Source organism: Malaya genurostris, chromosome 3, assembly GCF_030247185.1.
Source record: "Malaya genurostris strain Urasoe2022 chromosome 3, Malgen_1.1, whole genome shotgun sequence".
NCBI lineage: Eukaryota > Metazoa > Arthropoda > Insecta > Diptera > Culicidae > Malaya > Malaya genurostris.
This window is the reverse complement of record NC_080572.1, coordinates 14,219,226-14,244,361: the sequence shown is the minus strand read 5'-3', so window position 1 is coordinate 14,244,361 and position 25,136 is coordinate 14,219,226. Positions and strand designations below refer to the sequence as shown.

The following is a 25,136-nucleotide window of genomic DNA, read 5'->3' as shown; positions in this document are numbered from 1 at the left end:
TCCGGAAGTCGGATCCACATGAAATTCAGGAATTACATATGGGACAACAGGACCTTTCATTTGAATCTAAGTTTGTGAAAATCGGTCGCGCCATCTATGAGAAAAGTCAGAACACATATTTTCTTTTTTTTGCACATTTTACCCCATAACTCCCGAACCGGAAATCGGATCCAAATAATATTCAGGAATTTTTTATGGGACTTCAATACCTTTCATTTGAACCTAAGTTTGTGAAAATCGGTTCAGCCATCTCTGAGAAAAGTTAGTGCACTTATTTTCACAATTTTTTGCACATTTTACCCCATAATTCCGGAACCGGAAGTCGGATCCAAATTATATTCAGGAATTTTGTATGGGATCACAAGTGTGTATGTGTGTGTGTATGTGTGTGTGTGTATGTGCGTATGTGTGTATGTAACGTTTTTTGCACTAACTTTTCTCAGAGATGGTTGAATCGATTTTCACAAACTTAGATTCAAATGAAAGGTCTAGAGGTCCCATACAAAATTCCTGAATATTATTTGGATCCGACTTCCGGTTCGGAATTATGGGGTAAAATGTGCAAAAAAAATAAAATATGTGTTCTAACTTTTCTCATAGATGGCGCGACCGATTTTCACAAACTTAGGTTCAAATGAAAGGTCCTGTGGTCCCATATGTAATTCCTGAATTTCATGCGGATCCGACTTCCGGATTCGGAAATGTAGGGTAAAGTGTATTAAAAATTTTATACCATCACTGAAAAGAGCGAAAAACCGTAAAAAAATGTCTAAATCGACCTCAAATCTTTTCCAATTGATAGTTTTTATCAGTAGACGGTCAAACAAATCTATTTCGGTTATTCTTTTAAGAATCGAAGAAAAATAATTTTGAAGAATACCACAGTATTATATATGATAGTATGATTGATATGAGAAAGGCATCATTACACCACTAGGTGGATTAAAACAGGTTTTTCTTTTTATTTTTTCTAAATCCAAGAAAGTCGATTTTATGTGAAAAGAAAAATATTGATAGTACAAAATCTCGACATTTCATGCTTTTATAAAACAGCTGGCATACAAAAATGTCGATATTGGAAATTTCATGTAACTTCTTCAAAATCTTCAAATTTTGTCCGCGAGGTGATAGTAGGGTAAAAGAGGTATTTTGGCCCGCTTTAGGATCGATTTTATTTTGGCCCACTTTGCGAAAATATCCACCAAATGTTTTAATATCTTTGAAAAATCCTTCCGCAAAAGGTAATTCAATGTGATTAGCTTCAAACTGATGCAACATGGGTTACCTAAGATCGATTGAATCCATATAGTTTGTTAGGTGGGCCAAAATATATGAAGTGGCCAAAATACCTCAGTTACCCTACTCACCCAAGTTTGGTTAGGCTCAAATTTTGTATAATGACATTTTTTCGAAGTGCAACTGCCACTTTGTAAAATTCGATAATCACCAATTGTTCATAAAACCTATTGTCATCCTAATGAACACTCTCCAGACTCTCCACACTAACTTAACAAAGCCGTGCTTACTCTAAACATGTTTCAAACTTATTTCGTCAGACATAGCTTAGAACTTACGCGGGGTTGCCGATCTGTCATACTGTGAAAGCTGATTGAATTCTTCGCGATGCAGGCACTGTCTTGTTACGAGATATGATAACTCATTGAATTCGGGTTTCACTTTTGCGTTGCTGTAAGTGGAAATAAAATACAAACATGGCTGTAATATGTTCTTATCAAGAGTCGATCATCCTAGTGAAAAAAAACATTCCCGTTCATCTAGATGTGACATATGGAACTTTCAATATGTTGCGGTAAAATATATGATAGTTTTATTCACCAGTACCAATCCAGAAATTTTTCGAAAGCAATAGACTGTTTCTAAATTAACGATACTAACCTATCACCAGCTCCTCCCTTCGGGTTCAACATGACGCAATGTGTTTCACCACTTCGAACAATCTTCAAGATTATAGTTTAAATAATAATAAAACTTCAATTAAACCAATTCTTTCCCACTGTTTGCGTACGCCAAACTATCAAAATTTGATTTCGCTTCGGAGACTAATCGCGTCCGCGCACTTCACTCAACACAATTGACAACAATTAATTGGCCTTCCCGGGAATTTCTTATATAATCTCCACAATGCAGTCAACGCCTTCAGTTCTGCACGAGACCGATGAATGCGGGAAAATCGTTGAACCTTTGCGCTGGTTCGGTCCGGTATTAGCACGCACGGCTCTAGTTCTCTAGCGTTCTGAGCAACCTTGTGCCTACCCAGTGACCACGAGATGAACTGTGACTGAATGTTGGGCTATTCGTTACTACAGCAATCACTATTCTGTTTGCTCTCACCGTAACTGGACCGCAAACAGCTGTGATAAGCCGACGAGGATGATGTTTGTTGAGGGCAAACAGCTACTCTGCTATGGTTGTCCGTCGACTGGTGATGATCGACTGCTGATCTTAGCAGGAAAACCACTTCCCAAGCACAGTCTGTCAGCACCAGACTGTTTGTAGGTGTATGTAGAATGAGAGTTAGCTGATTGGGTGACACACGGATCTCGGCTATCTGGAAGCAACGGAAACAAACAAGCATTGTTGAGAATATCTGTTTGTGATTAGCGGTTATGTCAGTTATGAGTGTGACGATAATGGTGGCGATCGATAGGATAAATGCCATATGAAAAAGTTTACACAAACTATAGTGCAAGAATTTTTGCTGGGGGTGGTCATAACAAATTGATGCATACGAACAAAGGGTAACAAAGTGCGAATTTTACGAATATTTGAAAAGGTAGTTTATTCACTTAAATTAAACTACAAACTTCTTATAACATAGGAATTTGACGGTTCATTTGGCTCCATAAGAAGTACTCACCGGTCTATTACTATGAAAGTCTGTATTCCTAACCATTTTCGTTATTTTCCATTTGTACTATATTAGAATTCTTTTTATTTTCTCGAACTCATATATATGAGTACGAGAAAATAAAAGAAACACGACTATGAAGATTACCCTGGCAACATTGTCTGGGAATGCCGATCTCCTGTACTTGAAAGCACAATTTGGACATTCAAGGCTATAGGGTCACCAATCTGTAATTAGTCATGGTGACAAGAAGTGGGAACCAAGAACATTATCTGTTCCCTACACTAGAAAGTTTTTATTGCAGTTAATAGTTATCACACGATAATCTAATGAAAGTACAAATAAATTCAGTCCGTTTTTCCGGCCTGCCTGCCAGATCGTATCCATCCATCGGAACAACCAGCAATGAGATTGAGCAATTTTGTTTATTTCGTTTATTTTTGGGAGCAGGGAAAAGCCCGATGGAGATGTCAGTAAATGTCAGTAAAATACGACAGGTGCGGTAAAATGTCGCACTTGAGCGCTTCCAAATATTTTTTCACAACTTTTGCGACATGAAGTCGAGCGGAAAATAACTTCATCATGTCTTTGCTTGTTTTTCGGCCATTCTTCTTGTAATGCACGGCTCAAACGCATCAATTGCAGTTTATACCGATCGCCCGTAATAGTATCACCAGGTTGTAGCAGCTCATAGTTAGTACACAACACCCTTTTGGTCCCACCAGATGCACAACAAGACAATCGAACCATGAAAATTCGGCTTTAGTGTTGATGTTGAGGTCGACGGCAACAATTGACCGGTCACTGTCTCTTGGTTTCAGTTCATAAGGCATATCAAACGACCTTGCTTTTGAATCATTTCCATGGATTTTAATCGCACAAACTGTTTGTTGAGTCACTTCCAATGATTGCGCAAGCTCCTCTTGCATTTGACTCGGATCTTCATCGAGTAATGCCTCCAACAAATTGTCTTTGAATTATTTTGGTTGTCCAGAGCGAGGCCTGTCATCAACACTGAAATCTCCATTCTTGAAACGTCGAAACCATTTCCTACACGATTAATCAGTTGGAGCATTAGCACACAAGTAGCCTAGCGGTTTATGTTGAACTGCTAGGTTACATAACAGTTCAACATAAACTGTTATGTACTGACGAGTCGAAGACGAAACATAAAGTACTAGCTGACCCGTCGAACTTCGTGTCGGCCAAAAATTATGTGTTCGAATGTATGTGTTCGGAGCAGAATTGTCAAACGACTAAGTGGTTAACGTTAATTCTCTCCAATATTTTTCTGATTACTTAACCTACAATGAACGGAATTCGACACACATCCGTTTTAGCCCAGAAAAAGAAACATCACCAAAACTTAATGTGAAAATGTGAAGTTAAGTAAAAAACGAGTCAGTTTCGAACCCGGTTTTTATATCAGGTTTTCTCAAATCTCCGTTGCTAAGTGCGAACCTATAACAGTTCCGCGAAAAGCGTTTGTTTGATGAAACTACCCTGGGTCAGTTTCAGATTTCTCAAGCGAAAACGACATTAGTAAGCAATAATTTTGATTCCCAATTAAGCACGTGGTTGGATCAAGTATGCATGTGAAATATCCACACAAAACAATTCGTTGCGCGCCAAAACAATTTTTCCAACGATCTAGTATTATTTTCTTCGACGGCCAAAAACTTATGCAACTCGTTATGCGCCAAACACCTATTGATGATCTAGCAAGCATCGACGACTTTTTCAGCTTAGGAAAGTGAGTGATGTTGAAAAAGATTTCCTAATGCAGAAAGTTGAAAATAGTAGAAAATTTTATTGACTCAACAATTTGGACTCATTTGTGTTCCATTTTAAGGATAACAACTGAACACCTTATTTAGATTTATTTCACTCTAATCTGAATTATCTTCAATGTTTTTGTGATTTTCTGCGGTATGTTTGAAAAATATTAATCTATAATTTAGAGATGGAATATGAATTTCGAAGAATTGAGATTGAGTGTAATTTACATATCTGAAAAATTCTTAGTTTTTATGGTTGGATTTAAACATTATTTGATAAATTTAGATCGAAATTAATACTCGATACGAGATGCATAATGTCAGCCCTGTTTATTTGATTCAAATGATTCAGAATTATTTAACTGATCGTACTCTCCAGGTTAGCTATCTGAATTGGAAATCTGAAATGCTAGCCGTACAAGCAGGTGTTCCGCAGGGTTCGAGCGTAGCTCCTATCTTTTGTAATATTTTCACTCTGATCTTCCAAATCTACCCGTTGGTTGTCAGAAATCGTTATTCTGTGACTACACAAGTCTGTTAGCCACAGGTCTAAGAGTGATCTGCAGTCGTCTACTAAGAAGCCTTAATATTTTCAGTAATTATCTATCAAAATGGAAAATTGCACCAAATGCAGCAAAAACGCAATTAATTATCTTTCCTCATAGGCCAAGAGCTTTCCTTAAACCAAACAAAAATCACATTATCAAATTTAATGGCTTGGAATTGACATGGTCATGACCAAGCGAAATACTTAGTTTTAACCATTTGACGTATGACTCAGTTTCAAGGATTACATTGAAAGAATCCAGGCAAAGTGTAATAAATACATTAAATGTTTATATCCTCTTATAAACAGAAATTCTAAGTTCTGTTTAAATAACAAATTATTAAATAATAAACAAATTTTCCGACCAGCCGTGCTTTATGCAGTACCAATTTGGTCAAGTTGTTGTTCCATCAGGAAGAAAACGCTTCAAATGATTCAGAATAAAATTCTGAAAATGATTTTGAAGCTTCCTCCTGGTTTAGTACTAATGAGTTACACAGACTCACTGATATAAAACCATTAGATGTAATGTAACATAATATTATAAACAAATTCCGACAAAAATCTATGCAATCTTCAATTGAATCGATTTGCTCTCTGTATTAGTTAGTAAATTAGTATATAAGTTCCTTTTCCCCATTACACAATACAAGTAGGTTTACAATTTTCCCTACACAAAAATCACACAATTGCGGAAGCAAATGATGTCTTCATGGTAATAACCAAATCATGTATATAATAGGGCTGAAAAGTCACCACTTGTGGCTGAACACCTAATTTAAATTTTAATAATTTAATTTTAAGTCATGTCTCAATAAATATTTATTTAAAAAAAGTAACTTTAGATGAATAGTGTCTCACCCAATTTGGGTAAAAACTATCACACTGTTCTCGGTAATATCGGAAAATACATTCGGAATATTTGTTATTTACTTACAAGTTCAGTAAATTATAAAGCCTAACTTCGACAAAAAATGCGCTTCACCGATATATGCAAACAATATTTTCTCAAAACTTGTAAAAGAGCATTTACTGAAAAAGGGCATTACTGAACAATCATGATATATTGTAAAAGAGGATTACAGAACAATCATATTACCGATCTGATTCGTCATTTCGTTATGCCAAGGATCTGGTTCAAGTGTGTATGTTTCAGACTATACAATAAAACAAGGTTTTGATCATCTGAAGGGGAAAACGTTTTTTTACTCTCAACTTTATGCTAGGCGCACAAAACCAATTTGCATGTTTACGTTTCGTCTTCGACTTATCAGTGCACCAGCAAATTATGTTGAACTGCTGACGCAAATCCACGGACCAACATAATCCGCTGAGCAGACGTAAAGTTAACGCTATTTGCAAAACACTTCTCTATTAACACGAATTGTAACGTCTAAACTGACGTCTCGGACGAAGAAAATGTCGGCCGCTGGTCGTACAGATTGTGATAATTTCAAGGGGAAAAAGTTTATTTTTACAAACAATTAATTTTAATACAATATAATATGATATAATGCAATGGAGTATAATACCATAAAACATAATATAACATAACAAAATATAGTATAAGACGAAAATATATGAATTAATATGCTATTATACAATATATAACAAATCCATTGATAGCCCCTTTCCAATGATGGAATTTTCCATAGCACTCATGTCTTGTAACAATAACGCTCCATGGTTGGAGAGAATTAAATTCAACTTGGTAAAGAATCTGCCCGACCTTGCAAAAAGGCGTTTGATGGAATTGATCAACAAGTTTTTTGAGCAAAATATTGTCCCACCTGACAGAAGGCAAGTGAAAGTTATCGCCATTCAAAAGCCGGGGAAACCAGTTTCCAATTACAGCTCATATAGACCCATTGTGATGTTGTCCTACATCAGAAAATTCTTCGAAAAAATTATTCTTCGACGTCTCGACACTTGGGTCGAGACGAAAGGTTTGTTGTCAGATACTCAGCTTGTCTTCCGTAGAAATAAAGGGACGAATGATTGCCTTGCATTGCTTTCGTTTGACATCCAAATTGCCTTCGCTCAAAAACAACAAATGGCTCATGCCTCAGTCCGCTCCTCTATAATTTTTACGTAAATGACATTGACAGCTGTCTAGTAACCCCATGTATACTAAGACAATTGGCAGATGATGGCGTGGTTTCAGTTACTGGACCCAAAGCTATTGATCTGCATAAACCATTGCAAGATACCTTAGATAACTTGTCCGATTGGGCTGTTCATCTTGGTATCGAATTCTCTGCGGAGAAAACAGAGTTAGTCGTCTTTTCAAGAAAGCATGATCCCGCGCAGCTTCAGCTCCATATGATGGGAAGAATGATCCAACAGGTTTTAACTTTTAAATACCTCGGGGTGTGGTTCGATTCCAAATGCACGTGGGGAGGACACATTAGGTTTCTGATAACAAAATGCCAACAAAGAGTAAATTTTCTTCGAACAATAACAGGATCTTGGTGGGGTGCTCATCCGGAAGATCTAATAAAATTGTATCAGACAACGATACTTTCAGTGATGGAATATGGATGCGTTTGCTTTCGTTCCGCTGCAAACTCTCATATTATCAAACTGGAGCGAATTCAGTATCGTTGTTTGCGAATTGCTTTAGGGTGCATGCATTCGACACATACAATGAGTCTTGAAGTTCTGGCGGGAGTTCTTCCATTAAAAGATCGATTTTGGGAGCTTTCATCACGCCTGCTAATAAGATGTGAGGTGCTGAATCCCATGGTAATTAATAATTTCGAACGACTAGTCGAGCTTCGATCTCAAACAAAATTCATGACAGTATATTTTAACCATATGTCACAGGAAATCAACCCTTCAAGATATATTCCTATCCGTGTCAGCCTCCTAAATGTCCCTGACTCAACTTTATTTTTCGATACATCCATGCAGCGCGAAGTGCGTGGAATCCCGGATCATCTACGTTCGACGGAAATCCCAAAAATATTTTCAAGTAAGTTCAGGCATATTGACTCTGAGAAAATGTTTTACACGGACGGATCGCGAATTGAAGAAGCGACAGGGTTTGGTATGTTCAACAATAATGTTTCGGCCTCATTTAGGCTTCAAGAACCTGCATCTGTTTATATAGCAGAGCTAGCAGCAGTTCAATATAGTTTGAGTGTAATCGTCACATTAATTCCAAACCATTATTTCCTCTTCACAGATAGTCTGAGTGCAATTGAAGCCATTCGCTCAAACATGACTGGCAAGACTGAACCGTTTTTCCTGGGCAAAATAAAACAGTGCCTGAACGACATATTGAACAATAATTATCTAATCACTATAGTCTGGGTCCCGGCTCATTGCTCCATTCCTGGCAATGAAAGAGCCGATATTTTAGCCAAACGTGGTGCTATTGAGGGTGAAATTTATGAGAGACCGATTGCTTTCAACGAATTCTATAGCGCGTCTCGCCAAAGAACACTTGCCAGCTGGCAAGCTTCTTGGGATAAAGATGATCTGGGTCGGTGGATGCACTCAATTATTCCGAAAATATCGACAAAGGCATGGTTCAGGGGACTGGATGTGAGTAGAGATTTCATTCGTGTGATGTCTAGACTCATGTCCAATCACTACACGTTAGATGCACATCTCCTTCGAATTGGGCTCTCCGAGACTAATCATTGTGCTTGTGGCGAAGGTTATCGAGATATTGATCATGTCGTTTGGACATGCGTGGAGTATCGTGATGTCAGATCTCAACTAATAAATTCTTTGCGTACCCAAGGTAGACTATCCAATATCCCAGTTCGAGACATTCTTGCTTGTCGTGACCTTTCATACATGAAACTTATTTATCATTTCATAAAGAAAACTGGAGTTTCAATTTAATAAAGGCCCCTTTCAAGACTTAGTTCTGATCCCAGCTGCGTCCATGAGTTCAACCAATAGCTAAATTAGAATAAAAATAATGTAATGATACAAACAAACTCGAAACAGTTTATGAAATTATTAACAAAATGTCTGAAAATAACAGCTTATTTTATAATTTATAGAAGTTAATCGTTTGGTTCAAATAATATTTCCGAGTAGATTTCATAATTAATGACGAGTTACCTAAGATGATATTTAAGTAATAAGAGAATATGTTTTAATAAATGCAAAACGTTGTGACTATGTTAGAATTAAATTAGGATAAGAATATTATGTAAAAGTGATGCTACGGCGAAGAAAAACTTATGTAAACTGCCTTAAGAAATAAACGTATTTATGAAAAAAAAAAAAAAAAACAACAAATGGCATCTGTATTTTAAGAAGTTTAAGGATCATTTGATTCAGTTTCCATTGATGTTCTTTCAGACAAGCTCCATCAACATGGACTTCCAGCGATTATAAATAATTAGAAATGAATGTATTTTTCACATGGCCATTTGGCAACATTCAGAATTGGCTACATGGGTCTCCCGCAAGGCTCATGCCTCAGTCCGCTCCTCTATAATTTTTACGTGAATGACATTGACAGATGTCTAGTATCCCCATGTACACTAAGACAATTGCAGATGCTGGTGTGGTTTCAGTTACTGGACCCAAAGCTATTGATCTGCAAAAACCATTGCAAGATGCCTTAGATAACTTGTCCGTTTGGGCAGTTCATCAGTGTATCGAATTCTATGAGTTGAAAACAGAGCCGGTCGTCTTTTCAAGAAAGCATGATTTCTCGCAGCTTCAGCTTCATATAATGGGAAGAATGATCCAACAGGTTTTGACTTTCAAATACCTCGGGGTGTGGTTTGATTCGAAGTGTACGTGGGGAGGACACATTAGGTATTCCATGAGTTCAACCAATAGCCAGCTATCTTATATTAAATAAAAGTGATGAACTGATACTAACAAACTTGAAGTAGCTATAAGATCGTGAACAAAATGAATGTATTTTATGTAATGTAATTTATAATAGCAAATCGCTTGATAAAAACAGTGTTTATATGAACTAAAGTACTATGTATTGTGGATGCCACGGCGAAGAAAAACTTACGTATATTGCCTATAAAATAAACGTATTTATGGAGAAAAAATATATGACAAATAATGCAACAAACTACAGAACCACATTTTGCAATATACTATGATAAATATTGCACTTTAGGGTGGGCTTCAACCTACAAGCCATTTCGCACCCTCTCATTCTGCTACTAGCGCAGAAGGCGATAGCATCCAGTCGACGTCGTTTTATCATAGACGCTCGGGGAGGCTTGAGATAGGAACTTGTGAGGACTTAGTTATCTCACCATTTAACGACCATAAATACAGATGTAGTTATTCATCTCCAAAAAAATCAATTTGTTTACAACTGTATTGTCCTTAATTAGACGATGACGTCATCCTACTTACATACGCTCTACTGCTGCATGTCTATAAGTAAAAAGAATAAGATTGTGAAAAAAAAGCAAATTCAAGTAAAGCGATCTTCTCACAATAGTAATTATATTTTGCGAGTTTATGTAGATAAAAAAAACATTCTAGCTTATCAATTATTAATAAGTTAATATATCAATATCCTGATTGATATATTAACTTCAAATTACAATTTGTGAAATGTGAACATTTGTAATATAAATATTTGTAAACTGATTGTAACCCAAGAAGTGAAGAAGAAGAACCAAATTAGAAATATGATGATGGCGAAATCGAAGCTTTTCCATTGGAAACGACATGAGTTTAGCTATCTTATCCATTTCGTGCATAAGTTCGTTCAATCTCTACAATGAAGTGTATTCCAATAAATGCGAGCCGTACAATCTGATAGCGGCAAAAATCCTTGAGTATGCCTCATAATCAGAACGTGCGCATGAGTAGCATTGCTACAGTAAAGCGCTATTCACATTAGGCCGTGACATATCCGGAACGGGACTGGACCGAATCCCGTCCGGGTTACGCTTCAAATTTGTTGAATGCAGCTCCATGTGAATATTCTCACTAGACCGTGTCGTACCCGTGTCTGTATCGACACACGTCCGAAGCACGGTCAAAGCATGCGTTGACTCAGAGTAACTATTGGCAGGTCCTTGAATTGTCACATGCTTTGTCACATCCAAGGCTCCAAGATACAGAGGGAAATTTCACAAAAATCGTTAGCAATCTTCTTTCACATATCTTCTGTTGGTTTCGACATTACATCGTCGATAATTTTTCGGTAATTATATGACATTTCCAAAGAAATCTTGTTAACAAATCAATGAAAATATCTTAAACAAACTGCCAGCGTCTCTCGGGGAGTCACTATTAATCGGAATGTAGTGTCATGCTTTTTAAGATACGGAAGAATTTTACTCAACAGCGAGTTGAAACAGGCCTCTGACATTCGGAAATATTTCTTGATCTCGTCATTCACAAGCTGCTTATATAAGGTGGTGAATTCACCCTCAACTGCTATTTTTCGCCAAATTTCGTGCACTCAAATCTTCTTTCTTTTTTTCTGTTTTTAAACTGCTGATTACCTTCATCATTCAGAGCAATTGCAATTACGGGCAATTCTTCGTTGGAAAAATGTGTCATTCTCGTGAGGAACAGAAAAACATCAAATGCAAAGATTGTGTATGTTACTAATAGCAAACGGCAGCGACACGGAAAGTGCACGGTATGATGAGAATATTTTACAAATAAATCCCGGCACGTTGCGGTCCCGTTCCGGATACGTCACAGCCTAGTGTAAATAGCGCTTAATAGTATCACAATATTAAAGGAAGTAAATTCACTGCAGCATTATCACATTACGGTAGTCAATTGAACTATCAGTTAGCGGCACGCGTAGAATTGTAAGCTGTTTGGCAAATAATGTTGAATGATCAATGAAGAATAGAACTCATGTGTAAGTATGTGTTGATTTAATATTTGAAACAGCTACACGCTTGGTAAAATAACTACAAGTGACAGCCCTATGGGGTTGTTCGAACTGTGGACGTTGGACTACACAACTATAGTCTAAATCACTGCTAAAATTATTTTTTTAGTTTTAGACTTCCGTTTTTTTGTGTTCCATATAAACTCATTTGTATCTAGGCGAACTATTTAAGGCTACGAATTTAAAATACGGTAATTAAAACTGCACAATGGTAGGTGTTAATTATCATAGCTCAAAAGATTTTGAACAGATTTTCGATTGAATTACACATTCTGTTTGGAAATATTGCTTCTTTCATGAAGGGGCTTTTCTTAAACGCTAACACACACATTGAACATCAATGCCGCGCGAATCGAACGGCGCATGAAATAAATTATTAGAATGTCCTCTTACTGATGTACACAGCAACCTTATCTACCATATAACGAACAGCACAGGGTGCATGTTGGTTTCATACTGATTCTCACTTTGTGAGAGAGGTTTTCTTAAATGCGACAAAAATAAGACATTGTTCGTCATTAATCGAAATTAGGATCACCTATTATCAGAAATATTTCCAAGCAGTCTATCTTTTCAAAATCGGTTGAGTTGTAGACAAAAAATTTGGCCATTTCACATACATTCTTGTTCGATCAATTTTTGATCGTAGCAGACTTTGTAGCCTCGAAATGAATTACTTCAAAAATAAATATAACGTTAACGTTTAACATTTCAGTCTATCGAAATTCTATGGCCAAATTTCACGTAGAACTAGGCAACCTTAATTTTGAACCCATCGAATTTCTCTATTAAACTGTATCAAACATTTGTTTTTTGCCGTAGTACAAACAGCAGAGTCTATCCATATTTATTCACAACACAAAACTAATGGTTCCCGCAAAAACATTGAACACCCATTACCGATCGTTTTATTTTGTTATAGGTTTATTTTAGATGACTTTACCTTGAACGCATACCATTACCAATGAAGAAGATTCGATGGTATAAAAAATCTGAAATGGTCAAATCGGTAATTTGACTCTCATAGTCCAACCTTACTGATTTAAATCGCACCGTGTGCAGTTATGGTTGTCGGTCATATTTATTACGTTGGTTTCACCTGATACTAGCAAGTGAACCAGTTCGAAGACTTGTTTTGTGCGAGCTCGCATCGAAAAAGTGTGAACTATTTTCAACCATATTCTGTATCAGAAGCTATGCATTTTTTTAGTTTTTTTAAGAACCTAAGATAAATGCCGAAGAACTATTTTAGATATTTTTTTTCAGCTAGCATTAATTTAATTCGCACCAGACGTAGTATTTACTTGTTTTATTCCGACTTATAAATCAGACTTTAGTATAGATAGAACGTTACAATTCTGAATGAAAACTATTGAAAGCTTACTCAATTCACTTAATCATTCCTCTAATGAGAACGATTGTCGATATTTGGAAGTGTAAAAGAAGTTTTTCCTTAGTTTTCTATCGCGAAACATGAGTAGTTGTACAATTATCATATAGATCAAAACCATCAGAACTGACGGTTCGAAAAGATAGCGTTGTTGTTTTAATATCAACAAATCATTATAGAGTATCATAAAAAGTGATAAACATTATCTCGAACGTTTGTCTTTACGCCAGTTTTATCTCGATATTAGCACTTATACAAACTAATTTCCAGATGTTTGTCAAAAAACCATATCAACACTCCGACGCACAATTATGAAGTAATCCTTGAAATCCGATTCAAAATATTTGTCCAGTCATAACCCACTTCTTCTCTGACGACGATAGCCAAAATTATTCACTATATTTTAGCAAGAAACAATGCTCTGATAAGGAACTTGTCGTGTTGTGCCGATAGTAGCCTTCTTATCGGTCATTCAGGATGGTTGTAATCGTTGTAATACATACGTGATAATGAGATTTGACATTTCAGATAACCAGTCGAAACTGCTTTCGTGTAAATAGTGTTATGAATGCAAATTTCGTTTTTGAGTAATAAATGCTCTTCACTTTACATGCAAAGATATTTTATTTTAGTTGATTAAAACCTTCTGAATACCTCGATGAATGCCGAAGAAATCTCTACTGTTCGCACTGATCAGTTATAAAGAAAAAAGTCTTCTGGCTGACCAAATAATAGCTTGTACCATCGAGTGTGGAAAAAATAAGAGTAGAAAACTTCGAATGCTATATAGCTCGATTAAGCCAATCACACAGCAAACGATGTAATTGGTATCAACTATTCAATTACCTTCGGACAAATTAAACAATTCTTATGAATCTTTTTTTGTCGTTTTAATTGGTGTCTAAACATGACATCTATAAGTGAGTCAAAAAGTTCATATCACGTGATTTGTTGATAATATCATAAACAAACAGACGAAGCAACATAGAAACGAAAAAAAAACGAATGTTGTTATCAATGCGTCAGTTACACAACAAACGAAGTGCTCAATCAACGTTGCCCAACACAGAAATCTTGAAGGTATATGCAAAACTTTCTTCTGGGAAATGATTTTGTCACATTTTCTACTTAGTAGCGCATGTTCACTTTGGCATTAATGATATGAAAGGATGGAACAAAGTAAAGCGTTGTAAATATTTTCCATAATGTGTTTAATAATTTTTAAAACAGCAAAATACTAAAAAAAATCATGTCACTCATATAATTAACCTTAACTTCGAAATAGAAAAATAAGATTTTTCTCGGGAGACTTTACGTCTGTTAAGCTGTGATCATATTTGTAGAAATCGTTGTCTGTTGTTCGCTAATCACCTCAGGCACAAGCCCGTTTAACGTAACTATTTACGTTGATGTGGTGAGACTAAGAACAGCATATGAATTTTCTGTTATTTGTCCCGACACGTACGCTGGATATCGACGTCGTTTGAGTTCCTAATTGCTAGTTTCCGTGAACCTATTTTATGTTCCTACCAAATACCTCTTTAATCAGTCATTCTTCCCAAGTTTGCGCAGTATGTCCTTTTGATTTTTACATAATGACTCTACTGTTGCATGTGCATATATATATATATATATATATATATATATATATATATATATATATATATATATATATATATATATATATATATATATATATATATATATATATATATATATATATATATATATATATATATATATATATATATATATATATATAATCTTCGACAACCATGAGCCGTATCCCATTTCATGTCGCACCCAACACTATTTTAATTATTTCCTTATTTTAAATTTCCTATGTTTTCGTACCTGCTTCAACCGAAAATCAAATGTCGCCCAAACCGACGACATACAATCCTAATATCAATTATCTAGCCGTAGACAGTAGTATAATGTTAGTGTTCATGATGACAACCTGTTTTCGGGGATTCGATTACTGAAAATCACCCGCCGTAGTTTTGCATTCTTTTAATCTCTATCCGGAGAACATTTATTCATTTATGTGTGACTCCACACAAAGCACACTTTTGCAACGACCTAAAAATACATGTATCGGCATGAAGCAAAAGAAACGTTGAATTCAACGTGACTTGGCAAATTTTTGTGTACGCAACAATAATATAGAGATTTGATACATAGGATCGTTCCAAAATCATGTCCTATCAATGACTATTTTCGAATAAATTATAATAAACCAATTTGATCGGAAAATGTGAAAAACCTGTTTTAATCCACCTAGTGGTGTAATGATGCCTTTCTCATATCTCACATATACTCATATATAAATGTGTGGTATTCATCAAAATAATTTTCTTTGATTATTGAGAAACAAAACTAGTATAACCTATAGAGTGAAACAGTACTCAGGTCGGCTAGGACATATTTAAGGAAACGAAAAGAGGTACTTCTGAAACCGGAATCTGGGAACCGGTATAATCGAAATTGGTTTGAGAAAAATATTGGACAATATTACCTTTCATTTGAATCTAAATTTGTGAGAATCGGCTAGGCCGTCTCTGAGAAAAGTAAGTGCACTTATATTCATTTTTTTGCACATATCACCCTGTAATTCCGGAACCGGAAGTCAGATTTCAGGAACTTCGTGTGGGGTTACAAGACCTTTCATATAAATCTAAGTTCAAGAAAATCTCCGAGAAAAGTGTGTGCAAAACTATGTTACATACATACATACACACATACACACACATACACACATACATACATTTTGCGTACTCGACGAACTGAGTCGAATGGTATATGACACTCGGTCCTTCGGGCGTCGTTCCAAAAGTCGGTTTTCACAGTGATTGCATAACCTTTCTATATGAGAAAAGCAAAAAGGAATAGTTAAATCATTTACGTGGGTGTTCCATGTTTCATATTTGAAATAAAAATCTTATGAAAGTTATCGGTCTAAACACGGAATACCAAAGTGAAGCGGTTGCACCGAGAATGGTAAGTTTGTCTCAAATTTATTTCATTAATTTTTTTATCGGGTTCAAATTTCGCAAATGCAATCTTCGTGGCCAAAACTGAACATTTGCATCATCAGTTCAACATGTCGGATCTTTGGCCTTAATTTTAGGAAAGCATAGCAAAAAATACAAAAAAAATGAAAATAAACGAATATCTCAGAAACGGTTTCTCCCATTGACTTGTTGTTACCTGCCAAATTTAGGCAATTAGAAGGACTATGTGAAAAATATTTACAAAATTCGTGTGTTCGAGTTAAGTTGTATTTTTCCAGAAAAAAAGTTATACCATGTGAATAATGATCGATCAACCGTGGCACTCGTACACTAGTAATGAAGTGTTATGATCAGGGATGCAAACTGCCTCCCCTTCTTTATTACTGTAGTCTGTTAACCCACATTTACATTTTTTATTATTCGTACTGTACCACGCTGCTGCATCCAAACTAAAATTCTATTACAGTAGGCATGCGAAGCAGTATCGCGTTAAAAACTACCGCCGAAATCACCGCCGCTTGATGTAGGTAGAAATTCTATCTTTCTAAATTTTACTGTCTCCTTGTTCGCGCTACTGTAGCACAAAAAATGTAGCTCGCGGTAGTTAACAGTGGTATCGAAGAACAGTAAGCGCAGCACATTGCCTATATTCTTCGCTATTTCAAAGATGATTTTCGCTTATTCATAATGTTTATAAAGTAGTATTGCTAATATAATTTATTTAAACCCGGTTTTAAGCTTTTGATCGGAGGTATTAATGGTTGGTTTTGCCAAAGGGTATTAATGAATTATTTTCCTCGAACAAAAAATGTTTTGAAGTAAAATTATTAAGTTGCAGAATTATTTATGTATTTCAAATAAATAAATTATGTAATCGCTGTGAGAATCAACTTTTGAATAGAGGGTACGGTCTCGGTCGTAGGGCCGAGAGTCTTATACCGTTTGAATCAGTTCACTTAGTTCGCACAGTGACTGTGTGATTAGTTCAATAAATTATTCATGTTTTCTGGACTTGTTAATTGATGGACAAGTAAACTCAATTCGACTTTACTGGTTCCGGAAAGTAGTGGGCGAAAGATATTTTTGAAATAGTTTGATCGATTCTCACTAACTTCGTATAAAATTTAAAGACTAGTTCCGAAATGACATATTTATACGTGTGAAATAATTCAAACCGTGATATGAACAAAACAATAAAATCAATTAGTATTTCGATCGAAATGAATGAAAAACTCACTCAGAATGGAAATACTCGAAACTGTCTGCCTGTTAGAAGATTTTGTTATTTTAAACACAGTACTAAAGAAACAAATTAGAATAGTAACTTAAACTGCCATAGTTAGATTCATTATACTCTATTTGTACTACCGTCAATCATATGTATTAAAAGAAGTTTTGTACTGTGTTATAATATGCAGATCATCCAAATTTATTTCCATTGGTATGATCGCTGTCTTGCTATCAGCTGATTGTTCATTTATATTATTTTTCCAAAGGTGTCGCATTAGAAAGAGAAAAGTTGGTGCTTCGCATATCGCGTTCTCTCTGACAGCAACCTAAGGACCACCTGAAAAGTGTTGACTTATGACCACTACCGTTTTTTACACTTTTCAATCTGTTACGCACTAAACACAGAATTGAGTCAAAATCGGTTATATCAATCGAAAGCTTCCCAAGAAACAAATGCACCTAGTGTTATAAAATATCTGTATATTTACATGCCTAGGGCCACTTCAGTAAACACGAAGAAAATTAAATCTCTTATTAGTGATTAGTTAAATAAATTATTCATGTTTTCTGGACTTGTTAATTGATGGACAAGTAAACTCAATTCGACTTTACTGGTTCCGGAAAGTAGTGGGCGAACAACAGATCAAAACAATAAAATGAATTAGTATTTCGATCGAAATGAATGAAAAACTCACTCAGAATGGAAATACTCGAAACTGTCTGCCTGTTAGAAGATTTTGTTATTTTAAACACAGTACTAAAGAAACAAATTAGAATAGTAACTTAAACTGCCATAGTTAGATTCATTATACTCTATTTGTACTACCGTCAATCATATGTATTAAAAGAAGTTTTGTACTGTGTTATAATATGCAGATCATCCAAATTTATTTCCATTGGTATGATCGCTGTCTTGCTATCCTCGTCAGCTGATTGTTCATTTATATTATTTTTCCAAAGGTGTCGCATTAGAAAGAGAAAAGTTGGTGCTTCGCATATCGCGTTCTCTCTGACAGCAACCTAAGGACCACCTGAAAAGTGTTGACTTATGACCACTACCGTTTTTTACACTTTTCAATCTGTTACGCACTAAACACAGAATTGAGTCAAAATCGGTTATATCAATCGAAAGCTTCCCAAGAAACAAATGCACCTAGTGTTATAAAATATCTGTATATTTACATGCCTAGGGCCACTTCAGTAAACACGAAGAAAATTAAATCTCTGATACACAAATAATTTCAACTGCACTGACTCTGTCAAACGGAAACCTTTATGATAATTGTTAGTTTAGGTTAGGTAGAGCTAACACTCACGCTATATCTGAGAAACGCTAGAATGGCGACTTAGCCCACAGTGGGAAGTTTGGGTCACTCTCCTCTAATAAGAATAAGACTTTCGAACAGCTCAACAATAAGATCAGTGAAAAGTATCATTTACCGATCGATCGGTAGAGCTGAGCTGAGACTTATTTCTTCATAATTTTATACTGAATTATTTTTCGCTCCATACTGAAGTTTGAGGACATTTTCATAAAAATTGTAAATACACGAGATTGGTAAGCTATAGAGCATTACTGCTATTTTGGTCGGTTTGGATTAAAACCTGGTAAAATATCATCTTTGGTCCCACAAAATCGATTTATTCAAGTGTGCTCGAAAAAATATTAGACTTACTGCTCAAAATATGGAAAATATTCAGATTTCGAAGACTATATCTTTCTGAAATCATTATTAGCTTTTCAATTTCAGTAAATTATGCAATTATCCGAAATTTAATTTGTGCTGATGATGATCGCTAGAAAGCATCCTACGTATATTAGTAAAACAAAAGTTTACCATTTGTATTTTTTATCCTCATGTTTACCGGAATCAATTGAAATTCAACGCAGCTTCTATAGATTTTACGATGAATTATTCTTTTGCTTGGGATTAACCAAAAAAAATATTTTCTGACTAAAAATGATTTCCACTTCGAGTCACTAAAATTCTAAACGTAGCGAAATACATTTCTTTAAACTCGACATTTGATTTTTCTAGTTGGGAAAGAGTTGTACAAGCAATACTGATCGTTCAATAAAAATACATCTTCAAAGATAGTAACATCGACAAAAGGTTCGTAGAGGAATTCAAATTTCTTTTTGTCCTCATTTGATTAGCTTCTATTGGGTTGTAAACACAGCCTAAATATATTGTATGCATGGCTAGATTACAAGAAAAGGCACCTGTGTGTCCGTTCAAGAGACTTAAAAAAGAATCCCTTAGAAATGCATACGTTTGAAATAAAGATATAACTAGAAATAAAAATGCAAGGAAAAAATGAAATTGCCCGCTTCAGAAAACTTGATTTTTTTCTGAGTAGGGTAACGGTACCTTCATTCATTTCAGCTTCGTATCTCAATAAGCTGAAATATGGTGCATTCTGAGTGCATTCGTAATGATAATAACACCAGTATTATGCGCAATTATGCCGTAATCTGATTTTTCAGAGCCGAAACAAAGATATTTCATACGATTTTTTCATAATTTGCATCGTTCAAAAAGATTAAAGAATAATATCAACGAATTCCTAGTTCAATAAAATATAATCAGTTGTTCAAATAGATGAATGTTCGTCTTTACGCAAAAATAATACTTATGCATGTGAAAGATTAATTCAATCAACCTTTCACTACACACCTACTGAGCAAACACCGTAAAGTACAGCGGTAGAATACGTTTTCGTCCGCAGCTGTAAAGTACTTTTTCATCCGCAGTAGAAGTACATTTTTGTCCGCAGTAGAATACTTTTTTTTGTTGGCGGTAGGAAGCTACAGTACATTTTTGAAATCTACGGGAGTTTCAAGCAGCAGTACAAGGCCGTACCATCAAGAAAAGGTAGAATGAAGTAGAGCAAAATGTGTTTCTACCTGTACCGTTCTGATCGTCGCTGGTACTCTCTCTGCGGTAAATGTAGCATCAAGCAGTTGTAGCAGGCTGTAGAATTTTGAATTTGTAGAATGTACAAGGATAAATGTATTCTACCGCTACCGTTTGCATCCCTGGTTATGATAACAGATTCAAGTGTTTAATAGACTATATCGATCATTTGAAACTTTGGTAGTCTTGTTCCACATCGATAGATCGAACAAACGCATGGGCCTAATATCTTTGTTTTCCGTATAGCCCTGATAATTACTTGAAACATTGTCGAAGATATCAAATCAATCAAAGAAACAGTTTTTAAGATTGCTTTTAATTTTCAAAGAATTTTGCCTAGGCTTCTCTCAAAATTAAGGTTAGAGTCAAAATGTTGAACTAATAATGAAAATTAACGAAATTGGATTCATATAAAAAAACCTACATTCGACGTCAATTGGATTCGAGCAGTCTTAAAATTGGAAAACAGCTCGTTTCCATTTGATCACGGTTTTTTTTTTATTCTTTAATTAAACAAAGAAAGATGAAAACTTTATGTTTTAAAACTGAAAAATTCCAGATTAAAATTATTGTTTAATTTACTTTTTAACCTGCAACATGCATCAGTGTTAGTACAAACCATCAGCTTATTGTTACTGATGGTGGTGAGCTCACTTCGACCACGTCCCTTGTCGCTATTTTTTTCAAATAGCGATTTGTCCGCAATGCTTATTTTCACCAGTTCATACATCATTGCCAATTCAAATCGTATTGTAATTTGATCATCAGTTGAACATATTATATTATATTATATTATATTATATTATATTATATTATATAATGTTGCATTGTATTATATCATATTATATTGCATTATATCGTGTTATAATATATTCTATCATACTGTATTACATTGTATTATATTATTATAAAACATTTATCATGGGGACGTAATGGGAGGGAGCATCAGGGCATCGGACGAATTGATGACTGGATGAGGGATTGTGGATAGCCATTCCAAGTCACTTGAAGGAAACTTGTTTCCTGCTGAAGGTTTGAAATGAGTGTGACGCGCTCTTCTCAAACAAATCATCAGGCGGGTTCAAGCATGTATAGCGATATGCTTTATCCATGCACTGGTTGGAAGAGCATCTTTTATTCCCGCGAAATACGAGTGAATGACTCTGCTTACATATCCGCCCAAACATTTTTGTTGGTTTTTCAGTAACAGCTATAGTAAGAAGGTGAATGGAGTCATTCAAGTAAGGGTTTCAAAGGGGGGTTTCAAAGGGCAGGGGGTTTCAAAAGTGTTGGGGTTCAACGTAGGTGGGGGGTGTTCAAAAGGTGAGTGGCGCAAAAATTTGAAAGAAAGCAGCTTGTTCCTGGCAATAAGTTCTGCTTTGGCCACTGTTTATGCCGCTTAATCGCGCTTTGCCAATTGTTTTAGTACAATGTTGTCGTATGAGACCCAATCCTCATTAAATCCAAGATTGAGTAACTTCAAGTTTTCACCAGGATAACAAAATCATCAAATCAAATTAAATTAAAACGAAAAATGAATAAAAATATGGTGACGAATTTCAAAACTATTTTTTTTAGCTAGTTTCAAATCCAATTGCTAGCTTTTAGGATTGATTGTAAATATTTGACTGCCGATCTATAATTTATGCGTGTATACGTTCTTGAAAGAGGATTAAGGTGGACATTCAAGGGCACAGGTCACTTGAAGTAATTTTTTCTATTAAAAACAAATAATCAAGCAACACAACATCTAAAGATACCCATTATAGTTTTAGAAACCAGAATCTTCAATTTTCAATTAGATTATAAATTAATTGACAATGAGGACAACGACGGAGACAAACATAACATCCAGCTGACTTACTGCAGCAAATGCGAAGAGCACAAATAAACACATACACTCACTGGCACGCGCGCACATCCTTCGCAAATTTTTTACGGTCGGTGATAGCAAATGCATTTAGCTCGCGATAAGAGTGCGCTACACACCCACCGCACATGTTGATTATCAACTGAAACACACACTGCTCCAACACAACATAAGAAGATAATAACACTGAAACAAGTCTACACTCACTGAAATCACCAACTGTTGGGAGGTCAACTCTACTTCCTCGATAAATACTTGAAGGAAGCGGAATAGGGCCGAGAACGAACCACACGGATTAGCAACACTCGAAAACTGCCAAAATGGACTTGAAAGCACTGTGTACTGCTTACTGCTCATCGATGGCCAAACGCGCATTTTATATAGTAGAAATTCATTTCCCAACTTGATGAGACACATCTACTTTTGTCTCAACTCCAATAGATTCCGATGGCAGGCGTGTTCGAGCTTTCCGTTTCCTTGGTAACGTTCTGCTTTTTTTTCTTCTCAATAATGCACCTACTGCGGTAACGGTGTCATTACATACACTGTTGTTCAAATATGTACAAACAGAGCGGTAGCGACTGTGATACCACCATTTGACTTTCATGACCCCGACGAGCTTTCGCGAAATAAATTGTTCCCAAAATTTGGTAACCCTAACGACAGACTGACTGGTCATATCTACTTGTAAAACTGGTCAACGAATGACCACTGCACTATCGTGTTATCTATCCACCGTTAATTCCGAGAGAACTGTGAGAGCTACGATGTCGAATGAGAGACTTAGAAATGAAAAATCATCAGTGTTGTTTTGCCCGCAATTTCATCGAGAGAGCTCAATTACAGGCAAAAGAACAGGTAACATCAAAAATGTAATACTCTAATTCGATATTAACCTTTTTTGGGCAAAAAAATGCTGCCACACAGAGAACAGATATCCCAGCTCATAAAACTTAATCAATAACCGTTGCGTAGGATTCTACACGCACTGCTCAAAGCACCTCTATAGGCAAATTGTTACTTTGTAGTAACTTTGCCAAACAACCGTTAAATTTCTTACACACATTCTCTGCGGCACAAGCGATATTTATTGCTGTTCCACACAAACTCCTAGTGCACTGATGAGCCGAAGACGAAAAGTAAAAATAGGAAAACTTTGTTATATGCACTTAGCACAAACCGCTATCCACGCGGCATCAAACCCGTAAATAACTACTATCTGTTGACGGTCGGAAAGTCACCACTAAGTTTCGTTCTTTCGACACTTCAGTAAACATAAAATTAAAAAAAAATCAGTGTTTTGCAAATAGTATTAACTTAGCGCCTGCCTAAAGGTTATGTTTATGTTTATGTTGAACTGCCAATACACTAATGAATTTCTGTATTCTTTTTTATTTTGAATGAATTTCTAGGTATTTTTTTTATTATAACAAGAAGTGCGAACGCGAAGTAAATTTTTCTCGATGTTCTTCTTATATTCAGCCTGTAGCAATAATAATAATACATTTCACCATTTTATTTTCAGTGTATTATAAATCAAAATAATTTTCCGTTCGTCAAATTTCAAATTCGCTCATAGATTTAGTCACATTAAACTACTCGATGGAAATAACCATTTAAATGTCAAGCCTTAAAAGATTAACCGATTGTGGGTTCAGTAAAATAGGTATTATTACCCGACATTCACTCACTTTTATCTTCGCGTGTGTAACATCCGATCCGTCATACCACACGCTCTTTCTCGCAATCTCTGTTTAGTAACGCTGTTGAAAGAGTACAAACGTCAATCATACGGAGACGAAGTACTTTTCATCGCTGTTATGAAAATCATTTTATCAGTTTTCATCACTGTCTCACTACTAAACGAAAGTAAATCAATTCTGGACACTGAGTCGTTCATGATCGGCTTGAAGCATGTTTGAGAATTCGTTGATACTATTTATTGAAAGAATAATCAATTACCACACACCAAACTCCGATCAGGATGCTTTCCGTTCGCTCTCACAGCTGACAACTAGACACTCACCGCCAAGACACGCTTTCGTAACACTTTTCCGCGACCTTGGTCAATGTTGCGTGGAAAACAGTCAACGGTGTGAAAGGAATACTGAACGCATTTTAGTAGAATTTGATTAAAAATGATTGTCGCGTGGTGACAATTTGACGAAATTGCCACACATATTTTGGAAGTTGGGTTTTGATTTGGGATAAAGGTGTTTTACTTAATAAATGGTCCGTTAAATACCAGCAGCATATTTTTGAGCACGGCACAGTGGGAGATCGTAGACAAGTCGATCATCAACAATCAGGAATGAATAAGTTCCAATGAACATATTGAAGCAATCCGAGAGAGCGTTGTACAAAACGCAAGTGTCATATCGTCAGCGTACTCTACATTTCGACGACAGTGGAACCACTTTACGACGAATTTTAAAGAATTATGTGCTTTAGTTTCCGTATAAAATACAACAAAACACAAATATTGTTTCGGATAGACTGTGGGATTTGACTTCCTGTTTCAACAAACTTTGCAACAATCACGTACAAAACCATTGCATGGCTGATGTCACGATCCTAATGACATAATGAATCCTTGAGAGCTCAGGACTCGAAAATACTACAATAGGCTTGTAAGACCAGTGCCCAACTGTTAAC

The 25,136-nt window shown here is 35.7% G+C and overlaps 1 protein-coding gene across 8 annotated transcripts in view; it reads right to left on the bottom strand.

The window, feature by feature from the left end:
* The window catches only part of LOC131436044 (solute carrier family 26 member 6), a 30,768-nt gene extending 6,286 nt beyond the window's left edge, over positions 1–24,482 (bottom strand). The window contains exons 1-3 of one of the 8 annotated variants that reach the window (XM_058604484.1): positions 24,451–24,482; positions 1,897–2,569; positions 1,575–1,687 (exon numbers count right to left, since the gene is read on the bottom strand). In XM_058604484.1, the coding sequence (XP_058460467.1) occupies positions 1,575–1,687; positions 1,897–1,928 (145 nt within the window). In that variant the 5' untranslated portion in view covers positions 1,929–2,569; positions 24,451–24,482. The other 7 variants (XM_058604483.1, XM_058604477.1, XM_058604482.1 and 4 more) reach the window with 7 other exon arrangements.
* Between the last annotated feature and the right edge of the window lie 654 nt (positions 24,483–25,136).